General features: G+C 29.3%; 7 protein-coding genes across 7 annotated transcripts, besides 3 other annotated features; 3 read left to right on the forward strand and 4 right to left on the reverse strand.

Annotated features, from left to right (window-relative positions):
* Positions 1-1,936: 1,936 nt before the first annotated feature.
* On the forward strand, positions 1,937-4,021 carry TVAGG3_0772530 (phospholipid-translocating ATPase protein; the record flags this gene model as incomplete). Its single annotated transcript, XM_001319112.1, has 1 exon — positions 1,937-4,021. The coding sequence occupies one exon, from the start codon at positions 1,937-1,939 to the stop codon at positions 4,019-4,021; it is 2,085 nt and encodes a 694-aa protein (XP_001319147.1).
* Positions 4,022-5,188: 1,167 nt separating this feature from the next.
* TVAGG3_0772540 (uncharacterized protein) lies at positions 5,189-6,163 on the reverse strand (the record flags this gene model as incomplete). The annotated part of the gene is made up of 1 exon (XM_001319111.1): positions 5,189-6,163. One exon carries the CDS (start codon positions 6,161-6,163, stop codon positions 5,189-5,191), a length of 975 nt encoding a protein of 324 aa, XP_001319146.1.
* A 181-nt stretch (positions 6,164-6,344) lies between these two features.
* On the reverse strand, positions 6,345-7,682 carry TVAGG3_0772550 (ankyrin repeat and SOCS box-containing protein 4 family; the record flags this gene model as incomplete). Its single annotated transcript, XM_001319110.1, has 1 exon — positions 6,345-7,682. The coding sequence occupies one exon, from the start codon at positions 7,680-7,682 to the stop codon at positions 6,345-6,347; it is 1,338 nt and encodes a 445-aa protein (XP_001319145.1).
* Positions 7,683-8,030: 348 nt separating this feature from the next.
* TVAGG3_0772560 (RNA polymerase II transcription regulator recruiting protein) lies at positions 8,031-8,495 on the reverse strand (the record flags this gene model as incomplete). The annotated part of the gene is made up of 1 exon (XM_001319109.1): positions 8,031-8,495. The coding sequence occupies one exon, from the start codon at positions 8,493-8,495 to the stop codon at positions 8,031-8,033; it is 465 nt and encodes a 154-aa protein (XP_001319144.1).
* Positions 8,496-9,734: 1,239 nt separating this feature from the next.
* Positions 9,735-9,772: a mobile genetic element.
* Positions 9,773-10,446: 674 nt separating this feature from the next.
* Positions 10,447-11,505: a mobile genetic element.
* A 612-nt stretch (positions 11,506-12,117) lies between these two features.
* Positions 12,118-12,154: a mobile genetic element.
* Positions 12,155-12,242: 88 nt separating this feature from the next.
* Positions 12,243-13,403, forward strand: TVAGG3_0772600 (uncharacterized protein; the record flags this gene model as incomplete). The annotated part of the gene is made up of 1 exon (XM_001319108.1): positions 12,243-13,403. One exon carries the CDS (start codon positions 12,243-12,245, stop codon positions 13,401-13,403), a length of 1,161 nt encoding a protein of 386 aa, XP_001319143.1.
* A 1,162-nt stretch (positions 13,404-14,565) lies between these two features.
* On the reverse strand, positions 14,566-15,272 carry TVAGG3_0772610 (uncharacterized protein; the record flags this gene model as incomplete). The annotated part of the gene is made up of 1 exon (XM_001319107.2): positions 14,737-15,174. One exon carries the CDS (start codon positions 15,172-15,174, stop codon positions 14,737-14,739), a length of 438 nt encoding a protein of 145 aa, XP_001319142.1.
* Positions 15,273-15,933: 661 nt separating this feature from the next.
* On the forward strand, positions 15,934-19,121 carry TVAGG3_0772620 (serine/threonine protein kinase ULK4 family; the record flags this gene model as incomplete). Its single annotated transcript, XM_001319106.2, has 1 exon — positions 15,934-19,098. One exon carries the CDS (start codon positions 15,934-15,936, stop codon positions 19,096-19,098), a length of 3,165 nt encoding a protein of 1,054 aa, XP_001319141.1.
* Between the last annotated feature and the right edge of the window lie 7 nt (positions 19,122-19,128).

Genomic DNA, 19,128 nt, shown 5'->3' on the forward strand with positions numbered 1-19,128 from the left:
CAACGCGCCTGGAAGCCCCACTACCTTTTTTTAAGTAATAACAACCAATATGTATATACTTTATATATTATGTTTTTTTTTTAGATAATTAAGCATTTTTGTGCAACTTGTCCACAAAAGTGAGCCACTGGTTTAGGGCATCAAAAGTGTCAATTCGCTCAGCGAAAGCTGAGCTAGCTTCGTTCTCGAAAAAATAGGGAAGAAGTGAAGGAGAGTGATACAGATGTTGACACATTCATATAATTTCAACAAATTTGATCAAATTGAAATTCAATGAAATTCAATTCACTTCATATCCTTCAGTCAGTACATTGACATCCTTCTACATCACAATGATAACTCGGGAATCAATAGTTCTACAACTAACTCAGAAAAAAAAAACAAGATTTTTACTTCCAGCTTGCAGCTTTTAAAAAGTTTCGATGATAAAAATCACTCTACTCTTGTTTATAGATATGTGATGATAGTAGGTAAACATATTCTTATCGATTTTAATAAAAATATTTTTACGAAAATCTGAACCAATTACAGAGTTATTCATAAAGTTTATGCTAACTGTAATTATTTCATCTTTGTTTTATATTTGAATAAACAATTTAATTTAAATTGCATAATATTTTTTGGTTGAAAGACAGGAAACTTAGTTGAGTTTGTATTATTTTTATCGTTTAATTCATCGTATCAGTGAGTGATCCAGATATTTAAGATATTTAGAAAAAAATTATTAATTTGATTAACAAATTTTAATCAAAATAGCAAAAATCTATTTGATAGCTGTAAACAAACAATAATTTTTATTTCAAGCAAAATCACTTATTTTCATCTAAACGTATAAAATTGTCAATTTTATGAAAATAAATTGAAAATCTCATGAAATGTAAAGGAGAGTAATATTTTTCAATTTTCTTTTTTCTTTGTCTCAAATATTTTCTGTTGGGAATTTTCTTGTTATCAAAAAATAATTTTAATATTTGTTTATTTTATTACATACAATAAAATTTTAAAAACTCTATTTCTTCTCAAGAAAATTTTTTTCCTTCATATGAAGAAACATTTTGTTCTCCATTTGATACTGAGTCTAAATCTCGATTTTTGAATTTTCTTCTTTCCAAATTTCTTTTTTCCAAATTAGAAGTTTAATTCAAATTTTCAATAGTTTATATATTTTCTCAAACCGTCTCAGATTTTCTCACTTTTTAGGGATTTTCTCTCAAAATATACAAAAATAGTAATATCAATACATGTGTCTAATATACTTTAAAACCATCGTGACAAAATTCAAAAACGAAGAGTTCTTCTCTCCAAATTTTTTTCAAAATCAAAAAAATGAGATAAAAAAGTACGTTTGGAAAATTCATTTTAGGAATTTTCTCACTTTTCTTCCAAATTGACATCCTTAGCAGAATCAGTGTATAAGAGAAATTTGTTATATATTCCAATTCCTTTGGATAATTTTCTTTGCAACTCGCCCAAAATTTTTTGTAATTTTATAGATTTCTTGAAATTTATTTAACATACATATATATGTGCAACACCTATACTATAACATTCTTTGAATTTGGTGTTCAATCCTAAAAATAACTTATAGATGGTTAGATTAATAACAATCATAGTATAAATACTTGCATATAACCTCTATGCGAGCGTTTTTGGCCGATTTAATTTAAGGTAGATATTTTAATTTCATGAAAACATAAGGTATTCAATCTCAGAATGTCTTCAATAATTATTTTTTTTAATATATCGTGAACTACATGCGCAGAATCATATTTCAAGATTATTTCTACTATAGCCACAAAATCTATTAGCTTTTTTAACATCTTATTTCCGATTTCAGATTTCGATGCAATTTTACAACAATTTCCTTGACTTTGAGTGACTTTTTGGAATACGTTAGCCAACCCTTTAGTATCATGAATAAAATTTAATATTTTTCATGTCCAGCTTCATTACATTTTCATCCCAAGCCGGCGTGAAAAGATATTCTTTTCAAAAATCGGATTTTTGCAATAAGTCAAAGGAATTTGGGAGATATCTTCTCCCTAATGCCATCTATAATTGCTTGAATCGACCTTCCACACAGTTTCTTTTCTTAGTAATGATATTACAATTCTTGTTTCCATATTCAATACATGTAAGCGTTACAATTATCTCATTATTGTTCTCCTTCTCCACATCAATAATAATCGATGTAATTCGTTATTATAAAAATAAACAATACAAGAAACGCATGACTGGAAGAAAGGTTTTAGTATTAGAAAACGATCAATGGATATCAAAATCATGGTCAGATCTCAATATTGGCGATATAATTAAATTACAAAACGGTGATTATGCGCCAGCTGATCTTATAATATTGAATACTGCTGATAATCAACAGTGTTCAATCGAATTATACTTAATTGATGGCTCTCCTCAGTGGCAGCCAAGAACTCCGATAAATTTTACAACAGATATCAAAGAAAATCCAAATTTTCTCCTGCATAGCATTCGAGTAGAGCATTACGAAGAACAATTTGTTCCTATTTCTGAATTTAATACGAAATACAATTTTTTTGCAAAATTGGATTTCAACAAAATAACATACGATGTAAATAATACAAATTTCGTCGAAAGATACTCTGCATTTTACCATAAAGGAGAAATCATTTGCGGTGTTGTTTTTACAGAATCAGATTGTTTATCCAATTATTCAATGCACACTCAATATAAAACATCTCGATTTGAGAAAGAACTCAACAAGCTAACAACATGGCAAATCTATTTTCTCATTTGTTTTGCATTTTTGATAACAATTTTTACAGATTTTTATCAATCTCAATTTGGTATCTTTTCTGCATCAGATCTACAAATATTTTTACTGTTTGCTGATCATTTTTCTTATTACATCATTCTTTTATCCCCTTTAATTTCGATACAAATTTTCACTGTTCTGGATCTCATAATTTTATTGAATTCTCAGATCATCCAGACACATTATGAACGAGCCTCCATATTCAGTATTGATTCTTTGAGTGAATCAACAAATATTAGTTCAATAATCACTTCAAAATCGATGATTTTAGAGCGAAAACCATGTTTGAAGAGGATATTTCTTAATAATACAATATACGGAACAGATATTACTGCTAAATTACTGTCAAGAAACATCGAAAACGATATTTTACAAAATAAACCACTGATGAAAGACTTTTACGACCAAAACCTTGTCATGAGTCAAGATAATGTTATGTTCTTCCATCATATATCACTTTGCCACTCCGCTTCCATTGTTGGAAGCAAAAACAATTTTAATTACATTTCTAGATTTCCAGATGACGAACAATTACTTAAACTTGCAGCTAATTCAGGTTATTTGCTTGTAGGAAGAACACCAAACGAAAGTAAAGTCCTTATAAATGACAAGACACATACTTTCAAGACTAAAAAAATATTTCACAGCTGTGTGAGACATCCAAGAATTTCCATTATAATTGAAGATGAAAACGGTAACTTGATTTTGCTTTCGAGAGGTGTTTATAAGGTTATGCTTAATACTGTGAAAAATATTGAACAGTATTCACATGTATACGATTCATTCCATGAAAACGGGCTTCATGTTGAAGTTTGTTCATATAAATTTTTGACACAGCGAGAATTAAATAATTTCGAACAAAAAATTGATTCACTTGGAGAAGGGAACAGTGAATTTGAGTTTGCATTTATCGAAGCATTAGAATCACAGAGTACTTTTATATCCATGCTTGGTTTCGAAGATGTTCCAAGAGATGGTTGTTTGTTATTCCTTTCTCGCTGCAAAAAAGCATTTAATCAAATTATTATTAGTTCTCAATCGAAAGGAACATCATTAATCATCACGGAAATATCATTGGGATTACTAGAAAAGCCTATTGTAGGAACAATAAAAGGCAATATTCCAGAAGATGTTGATATTTCCATCTCTTATATAATGGAGAATTCAAATTACGATGTTTTGATTATCACAGGAAATGCAATTGTGCATATCAAGTTTCAGAGATAATCATGAAGACGCCAAACATTATATTGCAAAGAGCAGGACCATTACAAGCAGCCAAATTTGTTGAATATCTTCAGATATTTACGAAACAACACGTTTTAGCTGTTGGTCATTCTATGTATGATTCATCTTTCATGAAACAATCAAATGTTTCTGTTTCAATTCCTGCAAGTGATTTGAAGCCATGTAATTTAGTTTGCGACATGTATGTTAATGATTTCGACCAATTGGCCGATATAATCTTTTATTACAAGAGTTCATTACGTGAAAGAATCAAAACAATGATTGAACAAATGACAATTCGAGATTTTTGTTTGAGTTTTTTACTTGTTGTTTTTTATTTGTTTAATTATGATTGTTTCACATGTAGAAATGTTTGCAAAGAAATATATCATTCAGGAAATAATAATTTAGTATTTCCTTTATTTGTTTTATTGACAATTACAAACTTGTTTACTGTTATACCTTTGTTGTTACGATCTATTTTTAATCAATTTTTGCCGAGAGAAGAAATAATTGACGAATTACCGAACTACAAAGAAGAATGCAAATTTCCAATAACTTTGAAATTCTTTACTTATATTTTGTTGTTGACTTTGAGTTTCTCTGTTATTCTTGTTTATTCCACTCATTATTACTTCAATTTATGTGAATATTCAAATTGCCCAAGATCTGTTTATTATTTTGAAATCATTTTTGTTCAGTTTTTCGGAATGATTTCCATTTTGATTCCAACAATAACTACTTTGAACATTCCATCTATTTTGATAGGAATGATGAATATCATTGGATTCATTTCAGTTTGTTTCCTTTTCTCCTCGAATAACTCTTTTGCATATTACTTTGGCGGATGCCAAAGTTTGTTTTCAGATCGAAAATCTTTTTGGTTCATTTCATCCTGGTCTTTGATTCTTTTCATTATACAATTCTTGAGAATAAAGATATTTGGCAACAAATCGTCTCGCCACAAAGATTCTTTCTTCTCTCATGATAATCATGAGCTTTTATAGCTCCGATTCATATATTTTATTATTTATTTTATTTAGAATATATTCATGAATAAAGTGTTTTTTTTAATTAAATTTTTTATAGTCCCATCTAATTAAATCTGTTGTATATATGCTGCATAATATGAACATATAAAGTATTAGAATCTGCCAAAAAAATTATCTACATAGATAAATTTACAGCTTCAACAAATGAAGTATTATAAACTTTATTAACAATATTTTTGATGTCTTCCAAATTCAATTCTTCTTTTTCATATTTTTTATATGGATTGTTATATTCTAAATTAATTGCTGAACAAAAATATGTTGAATAATGAGATATAAATAAATCTAACGACTTAATTGATTTAAATGTTGAATAACCTCTTACGGTTTGAGTGAAATTGTTTTCATTAAAGTAACAATTATCAACAATATTTGGTTTTGAAGAAAATAAATAGTTTCCTTTATTATCTATGAATGAACAATTTGAATATGTACATATAGAAAAGTAATAACAATTAATTATAACACTATCACTTCCCTTACATACATTGCTTAAATAATTACATTTTGTAATAGTAACTGTTCTAGCAAAATGCGCTATTCCACAATATTCTGAAGATGTAGTATTTGATGCTGTTGCAAATTTCACAATTATTGTACCTTCTGTTTCTGTAATGCCATATGCAGCAACTCTAGGAATTTTGTGATAAGATGTATTCATATTACTTATTTGGATAAATCCATATTCATGACAAAGAGAAGCATAGCGTCCATTGCATTTTGAAACCGAACATTCAAATGCGTAATTTTTATTGTTACTATTTTCAACTGATTGAATGTAATATGCGCATCCCCAATTATAATCTAGAATAGTTGATGAAAGTGATATACAAATATGAATCAAGACACATTCAGATTCTTTGATATAAATTGATCCACCACTTTGCGTGGAGCTGTTATTGTAAAATGTACATGTTTCGAGTAATACTTTACTCTTCGAATCAAGGGAAATTGCTGTATTTCGATAATGGAAAGAAAATATTGCATGATGAATGTAATAATTGCCAGTTCCTGATATAGTTTCGTTATTGCTTTTACTATTAGGCTCAATTAAAGGGTAATATTCTGAAAAACTTCGTTGAAATTGCATAAAGCTTTGTGGAGTGGTTTGATTTGTTCAATACGCAGATCTGGACATTGATTCATGCGAATAATACCGAAATTACGGCTAAATATAGCTTTGCGAGTTCAGGCCTTCTCAATTTTGAGAGGGATGATGAAATTTGGTAAATAATTTACAAATAAAACAATTATTTAATATAAAAATACAATTATTCTTCATCATTTTTGTCTTCTTCTTCATTTGATTCTTTTGAATACTGATCGAAAAGAGCTTTCATTTCAGAACTAGGCATATGATGGTGGACATTACTTACATAGCCATTTTCAAACAAAATTCTGGCCACATTCACTGCATTAACTTTGATGCAACTTTCCATTGCAGTTTCCATGTCTTTTTGACTGCTTTCTTTGATAAAGAGCTTTGCAAGTTCAATATCATCTCCAAATGCTGCAATATGAATAAGATTTCCCTTGAAACCACTATCTTTCAAAATTTTAATTGATTCAAAGCTTCTGCACATTGATGCTGATAACATTGGATCATTCCATAGAGATCGGAAGAACTTCTTGTTGTTCTCTACGTAATATCTAAGTAATAAAGAATATCCGATGGAAGCAGCGAGAGTTACATCGTAATCGTACTTAACAAATCTTGTACTGGCTCTTAACGGTTCAGTTATGTAGAAATAAACTGCTCTTGTGTTGAAACCGTAGAGAGCTGCATCAATTGTCGCTTTTAGATCAGGAGTATTCATTAATAACCAGTCAGCAATGCCATTCTTATGATATTGGATCGCATTTGTTAGTAAAATGTTCCCAGAACCAATTTCTCGTATACAAATATGTATAATTTCGTAATTTCCGCCGATTATTGCATATCCGGCAGTATCATGACTAATACCTGATGTACTGAGTTTCAAATACTTGAAACATTGGACGGAACCATATAAACAAGCAAAGCCAATCAAAGAAACTTCGAAATTTATGTTGAAATGGCAATCATTAAGTTTCAATCGCTGGTTGAAGTCGAAATTAGGAAGAGAGGATACTTGAACAAGCTTATCTATGTCATCATGAAAAATTATTGATTGTAATGTATCATCTTCGTAGAATTTAAGAAGTTGGTCCTCAGATAATCCTTTTGTTGTATCAGATCCGAAGTATTTTGCATATAAATCTGTAAAATATGAGCAGCTTTGGAATTGTTGAAGAGAATAACCATTATGTAAATAAACAAAGCGAGCTAATGCAATATTGAGATGAACTAATGTATAGGTAATTGGATATTTTCCGATCTTTTCCATCATTTGTACGTATAATAAACCAAAATATCGTAATCTTGTGGGATACATAACGCAAAAGTTTATAACTGTTAAGTAGCATTGTTCATATTCATTATCGTTAAAGTTTTCTTTAATAAATTTAACTATTTCTGGAATTTGTTCTTCATCTCCATCAAGAATGAGAGTTTCCATTTCGTCGTATATAACAAAGCTATCTGGAATTGGTAAGTCTTGAAATAGTTTTTGGCCAGATGGAACTTCCATAAAAATTATGTCACTTTTCAGCCTTGTGCCTATTGCAATACAATTAAATTCTATTAACAGAATGAAATTTTAAATATAAAACTAGTAATTTGTTTGATAATTGATTGGCTTCCAATTTGGATTGATTTTGAAGGTTTTTTATCTAACAATTGATACAAAAATGTAAGATAATTTTATCTATGAGAGAATTCATGATATTCTAACAAATTTAATTTTGAAATTTAAAATGAACTAATTTTTATATGCACGCTTTTACTAAAATGCCGTTCGTATGAAAATAAACATCAGAATTAGTTTAAATGATATTGCTAATGTCTATTTTTTTGAAATAACAAATTTATTTTCTTTTCAGAAAGCCATTTCAACAGTATAGCTTTCAAAATCTTTGAAATCATCTGGACTCGTTACAGAATTTTCAGGAACTGGCTGCGGTAAGCTGATTTTTGCAGATTTGCAATTTTGTCTTTTATTCTTCTTCTTTGATATAACAGTCCATCGATTTTTAATATTAACATTAGTTCTTCCTGGCAAAAATTCTGCAATTTTGCACCAATGTGGACCAAATTCCTGAACTTTTTTCTCAAGTATTTCGTCCTCTTCTGTTGACCATGGTTTCATGCTGATACCTGTTTTCAAATAATGTCTATATCTTTCTATAACTTGTCTTGGTGATCTTCCTTGTAAATTTGCCGCAATTATTTTCCAATTGCTTATATGAAGGCAATTCACAAAGTACAAGATGGTTTTATCCTCATTGGCATTAAATTTATTCTTAATTTGCCTGTTTGAAACATCTACAAATTGATCAAACATGGAATTGATCTGGAACTTGAGAAAAAATGACTTTCAATTCAATTTGCTTGATTTTTTGAATGAATATTAACAAAAAATCGAAAAGATCAAGAGAAATATTATTCTAACAACATAGTTGTTTTTATTTTAGCATATTTTAGAGATTTTTGTGAGCTGCCCGACATTTGAATTGATAGCATGAAATTGTATTGGATATAGAAATTTCAAATCTAATAAATTGTAGTGAAAATGCAATTTTAAAGATATATTGTATAATTTTTATAACTTTTGAGAGTGGATTTTTTGAGAGCACCAGAATCGGTTATTGATTTTTTGATAGCAGTTAGAATGAGGTTTTTGAACAACAAAATGCTTTTTCTGAGTGAAAGATATGGTTCTAATCGTGTCTCTGAAGCAATACTAATATTGTTTTTGCTATAAAAATAAAATAACTGTTGAACTTCCGATATTTGAATTTGTTCTCAAAATATCGAATAAATTTCAAGATATTTTAATTACAGATTATGAAACAAATAATAATACATAAAAATTATGATTTTAATTGAATTTTAAGCAAGTGGGAGATGCATTTAAATACAAAACACTTATCGAATTTTCTTGATTTTTTTCTTCTTCATAAAAGTGGTCTTAAGAATTGAGAACCCCATATAAAAATCAATTCAATTTTTCCAATTTCAAAAATTGAGTGGAATTTATACATTAATATTACTTATAAGCGAAAATGAATATGTTACAAAAAACAGATTCAAAAATTGAATATAATTCAAATTTGTCGTTCTCAAAATATTATACAATTAAATTTCTTTTAGATCTTTGAGTGTTTTAGAATAATAAGAATATATTACGATATTGAACAACTTATCATATCATTTTTGACAATAACAGCGGTTATCATAACATTTTTTTCACATCTAAGCACACTTAGTTATTGATAGTGAATAAGGAAATATTTAAATTTTCAATAATTATTCATTATTTGATCACTTACCATTTTAATGAGTTAATTTCTTTACACACATGTGAAATATGCATCTATTACACCAAAAATATATATACTTTGCTTGGCATCTATGAATACGGAATATTTTAATTTCAGAGTATATATCTACATGTCATTTTGTTTAATATGCTATGAGATATTTTATATTATAAGATTACCCTCTTATAGACACCAAAAAAGATAAATATTCTTTGTCATTTTGAAATCGTGTGGATGCTTTACGAATATTTTATTAATTTTGTTGTAAACAGAAATTCATCAAAAGTGACACCTCAGAAAAGTTAAAATATTGAATTTTTGGAACTTTTGATAGAGCACGTTTTTAAATATTAATTAAAGTAAATGTATATTTTGTAAAGATTCTTTTTAATAAAAAAATAAAATTTTGAAGAAGAACACAAAATCTTCTGAAAAATAATATCACATAAACTCATATTATTTTCTAATAGATAACTATTTTATATAAAAATCAAATTCAATGATCTTAAAAGCGAAGGATAAACCTCAAAATTTACGAATATAATGAGTGGGAATATAATGTTTATCTATCATAAAACCATATGAAATATCAATTTTTGCTTTACGCCTAATTTTTGACGACAATTAGCAAAAAATGTTAAATGTTAACACTCAGTCCATTTGAATATGAAAAATAAAATTGACTTTGATTAAATGTTTTTATTTATCATGCAATTCTTCTTGCGACCAAAGATTTGAATAAAAGTTCAAAAAATAAGATAGCTTAAAAAATAATATACGGTAGTGTTTACTAATAGATGAATAGTATATAAATTCTATTAAAATGGATTTGATCCAAAAAAATATATAAAATTTGATCATAAATAAAATCGTTTTAAATTACTTCTTCATTTAAATTATAACAATTATTTTTGATTTTATTTATCATCCACATTCAAATTTGAATCTTATCACAAAAGAAGGACCACTTTTATGACTACTGCCAAATCTATAAGCAGAGAATGGCTATTTGAAGCTAAAAGAAGAATAGAAGAAGGTGAATCTTACAAAAGTGTGGGAAAGGAAGTTGAATTGGAAAATGGTAAAATTAAATTGAATGTTGCCGAAAATACAATAAGAAGAGCATTTCAACTTTAAGAAATCGAATTACCAAAAGTTAGTCGCGGCAGAAAACCAAATCCACCAACATTTGAGCAAAAACAATTAATTAATTCTTGTGTTTCACAATATAAAGGAGGAATTTCAAAAACTTATTTATTGATTAAAAGGTTTCAAAATATTGCTCAAAATCCCGATTGTGAGAAAGAAAAAGAAGAAATTGCAAAAGAATTTGAAAATATAGAAGATTTGACAAAAGATCAAATTTTTGACAATTTACAAAAAATAAAGCATCATCAAGTGGAAAAATTTATGATGGAATCAGGTTTATCTTCAAAAAGAGATTACAAACCAGCAGATCCACCTACCAAATATCGTGCCATATCAAAGAATTTGATATGGCACTGCGATATTCATTACCTTCACGGTAATGTTTCTTTTCCATTTTTTGCCATATTGGATGATATGACACGTAAAGTTCTCAAAACTAAATTATTGAAAAACAAGTCTTCCAACTCAACAGCGAAGGTTTTAAGAAAACTTTTAGAGGAGTTTATTCCTTACTGCATCTGGACCGATAACGGCGGTGAAAACCGCGGTGAATTCGGCCAGGTTATGCAGGAAAACGGAATAGTTTGGAAGCACACCTTGCCGTATATGCCAAGACAGAACGGCAAGGTGGAGCGCCTGTGGCCAAGCTTAGAAAAGTTTTTGCCAGACGAGTTGGATGATATTCAACAAATCAAGGACTCAGTTCAGCAGTTCATTGAAAAATACAACAATACACCACATTTATCTCTCGATATTAATCCAAAAACGAATAGTAATTACACTCCTAACGAATTATTCGAAGTTTCAAAATTTTGGTATGAGCCAGAAATGCAAAAATGGGAGTTATATATCAAAGACGAATGGGTCTTAGCAAAATTTGAATAATTACATCATTTTAAATGACTAGTAAACAATTTTATTTATGATCAAATTTTATATATTTTTTTGGATCAAATCCATTTTAATAGAATTTATATACTATTCATCTATTAGTAAACACTACCGTATATTATTTTTTAAGCTATCTTATTTTTTGAACTTTTATTCAAATCTTTGGTCGCAAGAAGAATTGCATGATAAATAAAAACATTTAATCAAAGTCAATTTTATTTTTCATATTCAAATGGACTGAGTGTTAACATTTAACATTTTTTGCTAATTGTCGTCAAAAATTAGGCGTAAAGCAAAAATTGATATTTCATATGGTTTTATGATAGATAAACATTATATTCCCACTCATTATATTCGTAAATTTTGAGGTTTATCCTTCGCTTTTAAGATCATTGAATTTGATTTTTATATAAAATAGTTATCTATTAGAAAATAATATGAGTTTATGTGATATTATTTTTCAGAAGATTTCATTCTATATGCCTATGAAAAGTACTCTCAAAACTAACTTTTTCCTAATTATAATTAAATCTAGAATATTGTATTATGTTTAGTATTATTTCATTTTTCTCATTCAATTTAGAATTTACAAATGTCAAAAAATTGAGAGCTGTCACTTTTGATGAATTTCTGTTTATTACAATTTAAGACATAAATTAATCAAACTGATACATTAGCATTCTATATATTTCAAAAATCTGATTCTTTCAAAGGCGTCTGTTTTCGAAATGGAAGTCTTGGAGTCTTTTGTTTCGAATGTATCATTATCGGATGTTTTTGAAGTTAGAATTGGTAATGAACCTCCTTTCAAAGCGAAATGTGCTATTAAATTTGTATTTTTGTTCATATATGCTAAAGAATCAACAAAAATTATCTTCATTCCAGATTATAGTCCAGCTATAAGCTTTGGGTCGAAGAAATCCGGGCAGATTCTGATGCTTACACCTATATATGATGAAATTAATTCATTAATTTTTCTAGAGAGCGAAGTATCTACAAGCATTGACGCGTTTTTCAATTTATCAGCTGGAGCAATTCTTGCACTTGATAAATTTTATCAACTATTTACAGATTTTATTCAAATAAAACATCATTTAATCGGTTTTATTCCACCAAAGATCGAAAGACCAATACACTTAGTATTAGAAAAGGATCAAATACTATTTGATGATAATGAAATTGTTATTTACACCTATCAAATTACTAAAAGACTTCAATTCCATATATTAGACAATATAAACGATGAATTTTCTAGGATAAAACTCATTAACTACAATGAAGATAACATTCGACTACAATTATTCTCAGAAAAAGACGTTCTAGTTTTATTTCTTGCTTTTTTAGTAAATAAATACATAGCTACAGAAGAAATAAATAATCAAATCACAAAACTTAACTCATCGCTATCGGTTGATGGACTAAATGAGACTCAACAAGAAGAAAATGAAAATAAAATCGGATCTTTAGAAACAAAAGTCAAAATAAACACGAAAAAGGATGTAAAAGAGCAAATACAAGAAGAAATAGTTCAAATTACAGATAATAATCTAATAGATAACTCTTCAGAGAAAAATGACAAATTAATTCAAGATTTGAAATCGAAATTGACAAATTACAAGCGAAAAGTTTATACAAATCAAGACAAAGAACCTGTATTAGAGAAAATCTCTCCAATTCAAGAAGAAAAACAAAAAATTTTTATCCCAGAAAATTCGAATTTCATCAAATCACAAGAAAATCTTATTGATCTATGCAATAACAGGTTGAAATATCCATACGCCAACCTTTCTCATTACTTTCAAACCCAAAAAAGTATCCAATCTTGTTTATTCCTGATTTATCATACAATCCAAATGATCCACATAATTTTCTTAATGCTTATAAGTTAGCAGATCCAGTAACTTCTTTCAGAATGTTAGTAGGAATGCTAATTAACAATTTTACCGGAAAATCTTTGGCAGAAACATACGGCTTGCATACTAAATTCAAGAATATAAATGAAGAGGCATGTACTGTTGTTTCTAATATGGGAGGCCAACTTCCTTCTTTTATTCTTGATAATCCAAGTATAAAAAGCTTTTATAGAAGATCATCTATGATCCATGATGATAATTTACTTCGTTCCTTGCCATACAAAGAAGTTTCAATCATAGAAAAATGTAATCCTCTGTATAATTTCTCTTATAATCCAATTTCTGAATTTAGAGAAGTAATATTTGATGCATTACATTGTTTAAGAACAAAGAGACTTAAATCGATTGATTTCTTCAAAGATTTTGCAAGAATTTGGTTAGATCTTCTTGAAAATCACGTGAAATCATCAGCAGAAGCGTTTTTACTAGAAATTTCAAACGAAATTAGAACAGGTGAGAAATGGTCGATATTTCCTTCCCAAAACATGACTTTTTCCGATAAATGGAATCTTTTTTTGATAAATTCGATTTCGGATGATGAAATTGAGTCGAATTTACTCAATATATTGAAACACCCTGATACAATTAAGAAGCACTATTATGGTTGTGCGCAGATGAGAAATGAAGCCGTAATCAAAGAAATTATTGTTTTTACTCATATTTTCCAACAATTTCATCTCAAAATATCAAAAGAAGATATTATCAAAGAAGACATACAAGAAAAATCAATAACTGATATGTATTTATATTATTGTTAGTAAAGTTTTATGCGTAATAGAAAAATTTCCAACTTTTTTATTGCATTTTGAGAAAAATGACTGTTATCATGAGCTTATTACATCAAATATATGGACTATTGTATGCTACCCTATGTAATTATCTTCAAATTTAGAAAAACCTTGCTAGATTTCTGTAATCTATGAGGAATTAATATACAAAAATTGCAATATTATAAACTATGCAAAATTTCTATGTCAAATTGTTACAATGCAATTTAGTGTATTTGATATTTGAAGATGAAATAATATTTTGTTATATGAAAGATTGTGTTTATATATGAATTATATATCAGTTGATATCATATAAACATTAATAAGACTATACTCATCCTTTAAAAAGATTATAACGAAAAAAATATTTCTCTATTTTGATTAAATGCATATTAAAGAGAAATACGAAGCCATTTTACTTAATTTAGATCTTTAGGAGAATATAATCATTATAATTGGGCAGCCAATTATCATGTGCAACGTGTAAATACTGAATGTAGTAACAAGAGGTAAAGGTAGACAATATTAGTATTTAATTATCAATTCAAATATAAATAGATAGATAAGAGGAGGAAGAAAATTGCGCCGGAAGCAACAAAGAAGAATTTTCTCCTATTTAACTTTTTAGGTGATACTGATTTCTTCGAACCTAATGCTGTACGTTCCTTAATTGATGGGCTAACTGCGCGTGGTTCCTTTGGAGTCTCAAACTGGGAAACGTTCTTCTTCTTATTTGCGATAACAGGTGAAACAGATCTTGGACTTAACTGTTGTGCTGGTGAAGATTCTCTGCTTCCATGATTCTCTATTTTTGGAGAATTGGGGTAATTTGTGTTGTGATAATTTTCTAAAGCTTTAATTAACGTTTTTTTAGTTGGCTTACCATCAACATTGATGCTGTATCTTGTGCAGGCATCCTTTAAATCTGCAATTGCCATGCCATTGAGATTATGCCAGTCAATGCTTGAATCGCTCATTTTAAATTTTATCTCATTTTATGAGGGCGTATCCTTCAGAAAATAAAAAATCGGAGAAAATTAGAAATTCTATTAGTATACTGCATGAAAATATAAATAACATCATCAAATTGATATATTAAACCGCAAACCCAAAATGATTTTGGCGCCAAAATTTGTTTTAGTGCGAATATATGACAATCATGTTTGACATATGTTGCAAAGGCATTTTGCTCTCCAAATTTGGATTTCACTGTATATTTAATTCATTTTTATGTAAATATTGTAAATAATGAAATTTGTAATGGAAGATATTAATATTCCCATTGAAAACGACATTTTCACTGCCAAATCTTCCCAGAAAGTAATAGCTTCAACACAATATTTTGAATTTATGAAATATTACTCAAATCAGATATTGATATTCAATTAATTGTGTTATATTTCAGTTTGTGACCTTAAATACCATAAAGAATAATTCAAAAAAGAGGTTTTTTGATGAGAATTCAACGCATTGTTTTGAAAATATGAAATATTACTCAAATTAGATATTGATATGCAAAGCTATGTATCAATATTCAGTTGGTGCCTCTCCGTGTCATAAAAAACAATTCAAAAAAGATATTTTTGTTATGATTTCTATAAAACATTCATAATTGATATATAAGAATCCAATAAATATGCTCCCTGTTAGCTATATATTCCATATTATCATATGATTTGTATAAAAACAATATCATGAAATAAATTTATAACGAAAGCAGTATAAACTTGACAAAAATGAGTGAAATGCAAATTAAGATTTACGGAGAGATCGGAAAAGGGCGCCCCTCTCCGAATTTTGCCCAGACAGTTGTTTACAAGGCCCGTAAAAATAATACTGTCGAGTTTGTTGCAGCAAAAACTGTTGATGCAGTGAGATTAGAAGAAATTTCAAACGCAGTGCATATTCAGCACAATCTACATCACGAAAATATCGTGCAATTTTATAACTGGTATCAAGTAGAAAACAGTATCTTCTTAGTTCTCGAGTATTGCCCTGGAGGATCTTTATCTGACATTTTAGAGCGAGATGTCCGTCTTCCTGAAAGCGTTATACGTATTTTTGCAAGTGATGTTGCAGCAGCTTTACTTTATTTGCATAAAAATGGAGTTTATTTCACGAATTTTGATACGAGAAATTTCATTCTCGATGAAAATGGCATTGTTAAGCTATCTGACTTTTGCCGTGCCGTTATTGACGGAAATTACTGCAATCTTACTGACATAGATCCAGAATATCTCGAAGTTTTACCAGTAGAAATTATTGATTTTAGTTCGAAACCTAATATCGCTACAGACTTATACGCATTTGGTTGCTTACTATACAAACTTGCCTGTGGACAGACTCCTTTTGCAGGAGAAGCACAAGAAGAGTTAGAATATAAAATTAGAAACACAAGTGTTGAATATATTCCTTATTGCTCGCCAGAACTCAACGATTTAATTAAAAGACTTACAGATAAGAAGGCTATAAATAGGCCAACATGGTCAGAATTAATAGCTCATCCATTTTGGAAGAATATCTTCGCTTCTCGTGACGATTACGAGGACTTTTCGAATTTCCCAACCATGGACTTCTCGATTCCTGCTTATGAATCATCAGAAATCACGGAAAATGAGGAAGATATTTTAGATATCGAGCCGAAAGAGAATTTGGCAAATTCAATTACATTCAGAGCATCCAGTGTTTTCTCTTCTATCTCAGAAAAAGTCGATACAATCCGAAATCTTCTTTTACGTTGTAATCAACTCAAACAACAGTCTGTTGTCATGAACCAAGCCGTTGAAGCCATAAATCTTCCTAGTGTCAACGCCTCCCAAATGCCAGTAACTCTAGAAGCCATCAAAACTGGAAATCAAGAGACAATTGACACAATTGTTAAACAATTATCATCAAAGGACGTAGTTAAGCGACAAAGTCCACTGATAACATTCTTAATAACAGGTGCAAAGAACCCTGATGTAGCTACTGGCCTCTCAACGAATGGATTTTTGTCATCAATTTTGAATTTGGCGGTGAAGTCGAAGCACGTTTCAATTGCAGCTGCTCATTGTATCCTATTCGGTACAATAATACAGTCCGCAACTAAAATAGACTTCGAAAACCAAGTAAATAATGAGATAATCTACGGAGCCCTTGAAAAACTGTCAAATTCACCTAAGGACAAAGTCAAAAGGAAAGCCATATCAGCAATTTCAGCTCTTTTAACGTTTTGTGCCAACAACGGATACCAAATTCCACAAAAACTCATAGACGCGATATTTAACTCGCTTAAACCCTCAAGTGATGATGTATGTCGCCATTACGCACTAAAAGCTGTTGCAAATGTATGTTTATCATTACATCCAGAAATATTAGATTTAAATCTTCTTGAAAATGCATTAACAAAGCTTGACGTAACAGCACAACCGAACAATGCTATGGTAGAAAGTCTTTCACTCGCAGTTTGTGCATTTTTCAAGGACAGAAAACCTCAATCTTCTTCAAACGAGTATTTGCAGCGATTAACGAAGACATTGATAGTCAAACTTGGTGCAACGACAGCATCACTTGGTATGGTTATTGCTTGTGAGTGCGATATCCTTAATTCATCAAAAGAAGAATTAACAATTGCGTTTAACAAGTCCGTTGGCGAAGTTAAGTGGCGATCTATGATTGCATTGTGTTTGTTGTATCGAAACAGTATGCCAAACTTCATGTCCATCTCAGAACGCGTATTTTCACACGCAGATAAGTTGCAATACGACGAACCTCAAGTTTACGAGGCATTTATTCGATGGTACTGTGATTATTGTGATGAAATACTTGATGCTTCGTCAAAGGGACAGTACTTGAACTTAAGAATCATCGTAGATTCACTCAAACAGAAAAACAACGCCATGAGAATCTATCGTCCTAAATTTGATCGAAAATTGAGAGACATTCTTAAAAACGAACAATTCATATTAGGTGGCAGTGAATTAATCTTAGAAATATTCTTACAATCATTTATTTTAGGATTATCCGATTCCACAACAATTGTCAATGATTTACTTTTAAATACATTACAAAGTCCAATCAAAGATGTCCGGTATGATTCATTACGAATCTTGACTATGGCTACAAGTGATTTAAATGTTGATTCCACCGAAACAAATGTTATTTTCAACCAACTTTCAAAACACATTGAATTTCTTTTGAATGATGATTTAGTTATTTGTGAATGCTGCTTTAAAGTATTAGATAATTTGTTGTTAATTGATGAATGCCAAGTTGTTGGATTACTTTCAACGAAGAACACTATTATCCAAAGTCTTTTCTCTAAGATCGGAACAATCAACACTTCTATAAAGATCTGTGAACCATTGTTGTCATCTATTTCATTTGAAAACATTATTTCATTGAATCTTATTCCACAAATCATGAAATCTATTGATCAAAGTGATTTCATCAAAGATAGTATTGATTTGTTGTATACATTCCTTCTTATTGTTGAAGATTACATTGAAGCAAACAAAAACAATCAAAAGGAAATCAAGAAAACTATCAAAAGTGTTAACTCTCTTTCAACAATGGCTCCGAAATGCGCTAGTTTAGTTTTAAAATATCCTAAATCCGCTGATTGTTTGAAGATGTTAATTAACATTTTCACTCCATTACCAGGCCAGACCGATGTTGTTATTGAATCCGCATTTCAACCATTTGCAACAGCATTGATGAATGGTCATTGTAAACCCGAATGCGCGAACTCACTTAAATTAGTTATTGAACAACTTAAGAAATCAGCATTCAACTGTAACTCTATGAAACTTAAACTTAAATGTTCATCTAAACTTATGTCAGCTCTTCGCACAGCAGCACAGAATGGTGTTGGTGAACTTCGTAAGACTACAGAAGGTGCATTGAATGTAATTCGAAGTTAAAAATCTAATTATATGTTTTTTTGTAAAAAT

This window comes from Trichomonas vaginalis, chromosome III (assembly GCF_026262505.1).
Source record: "Trichomonas vaginalis G3 chromosome III, whole genome shotgun sequence".
Taxonomy (NCBI): Eukaryota; Parabasalia; order Trichomonadida; family Trichomonadidae; genus Trichomonas; species Trichomonas vaginalis.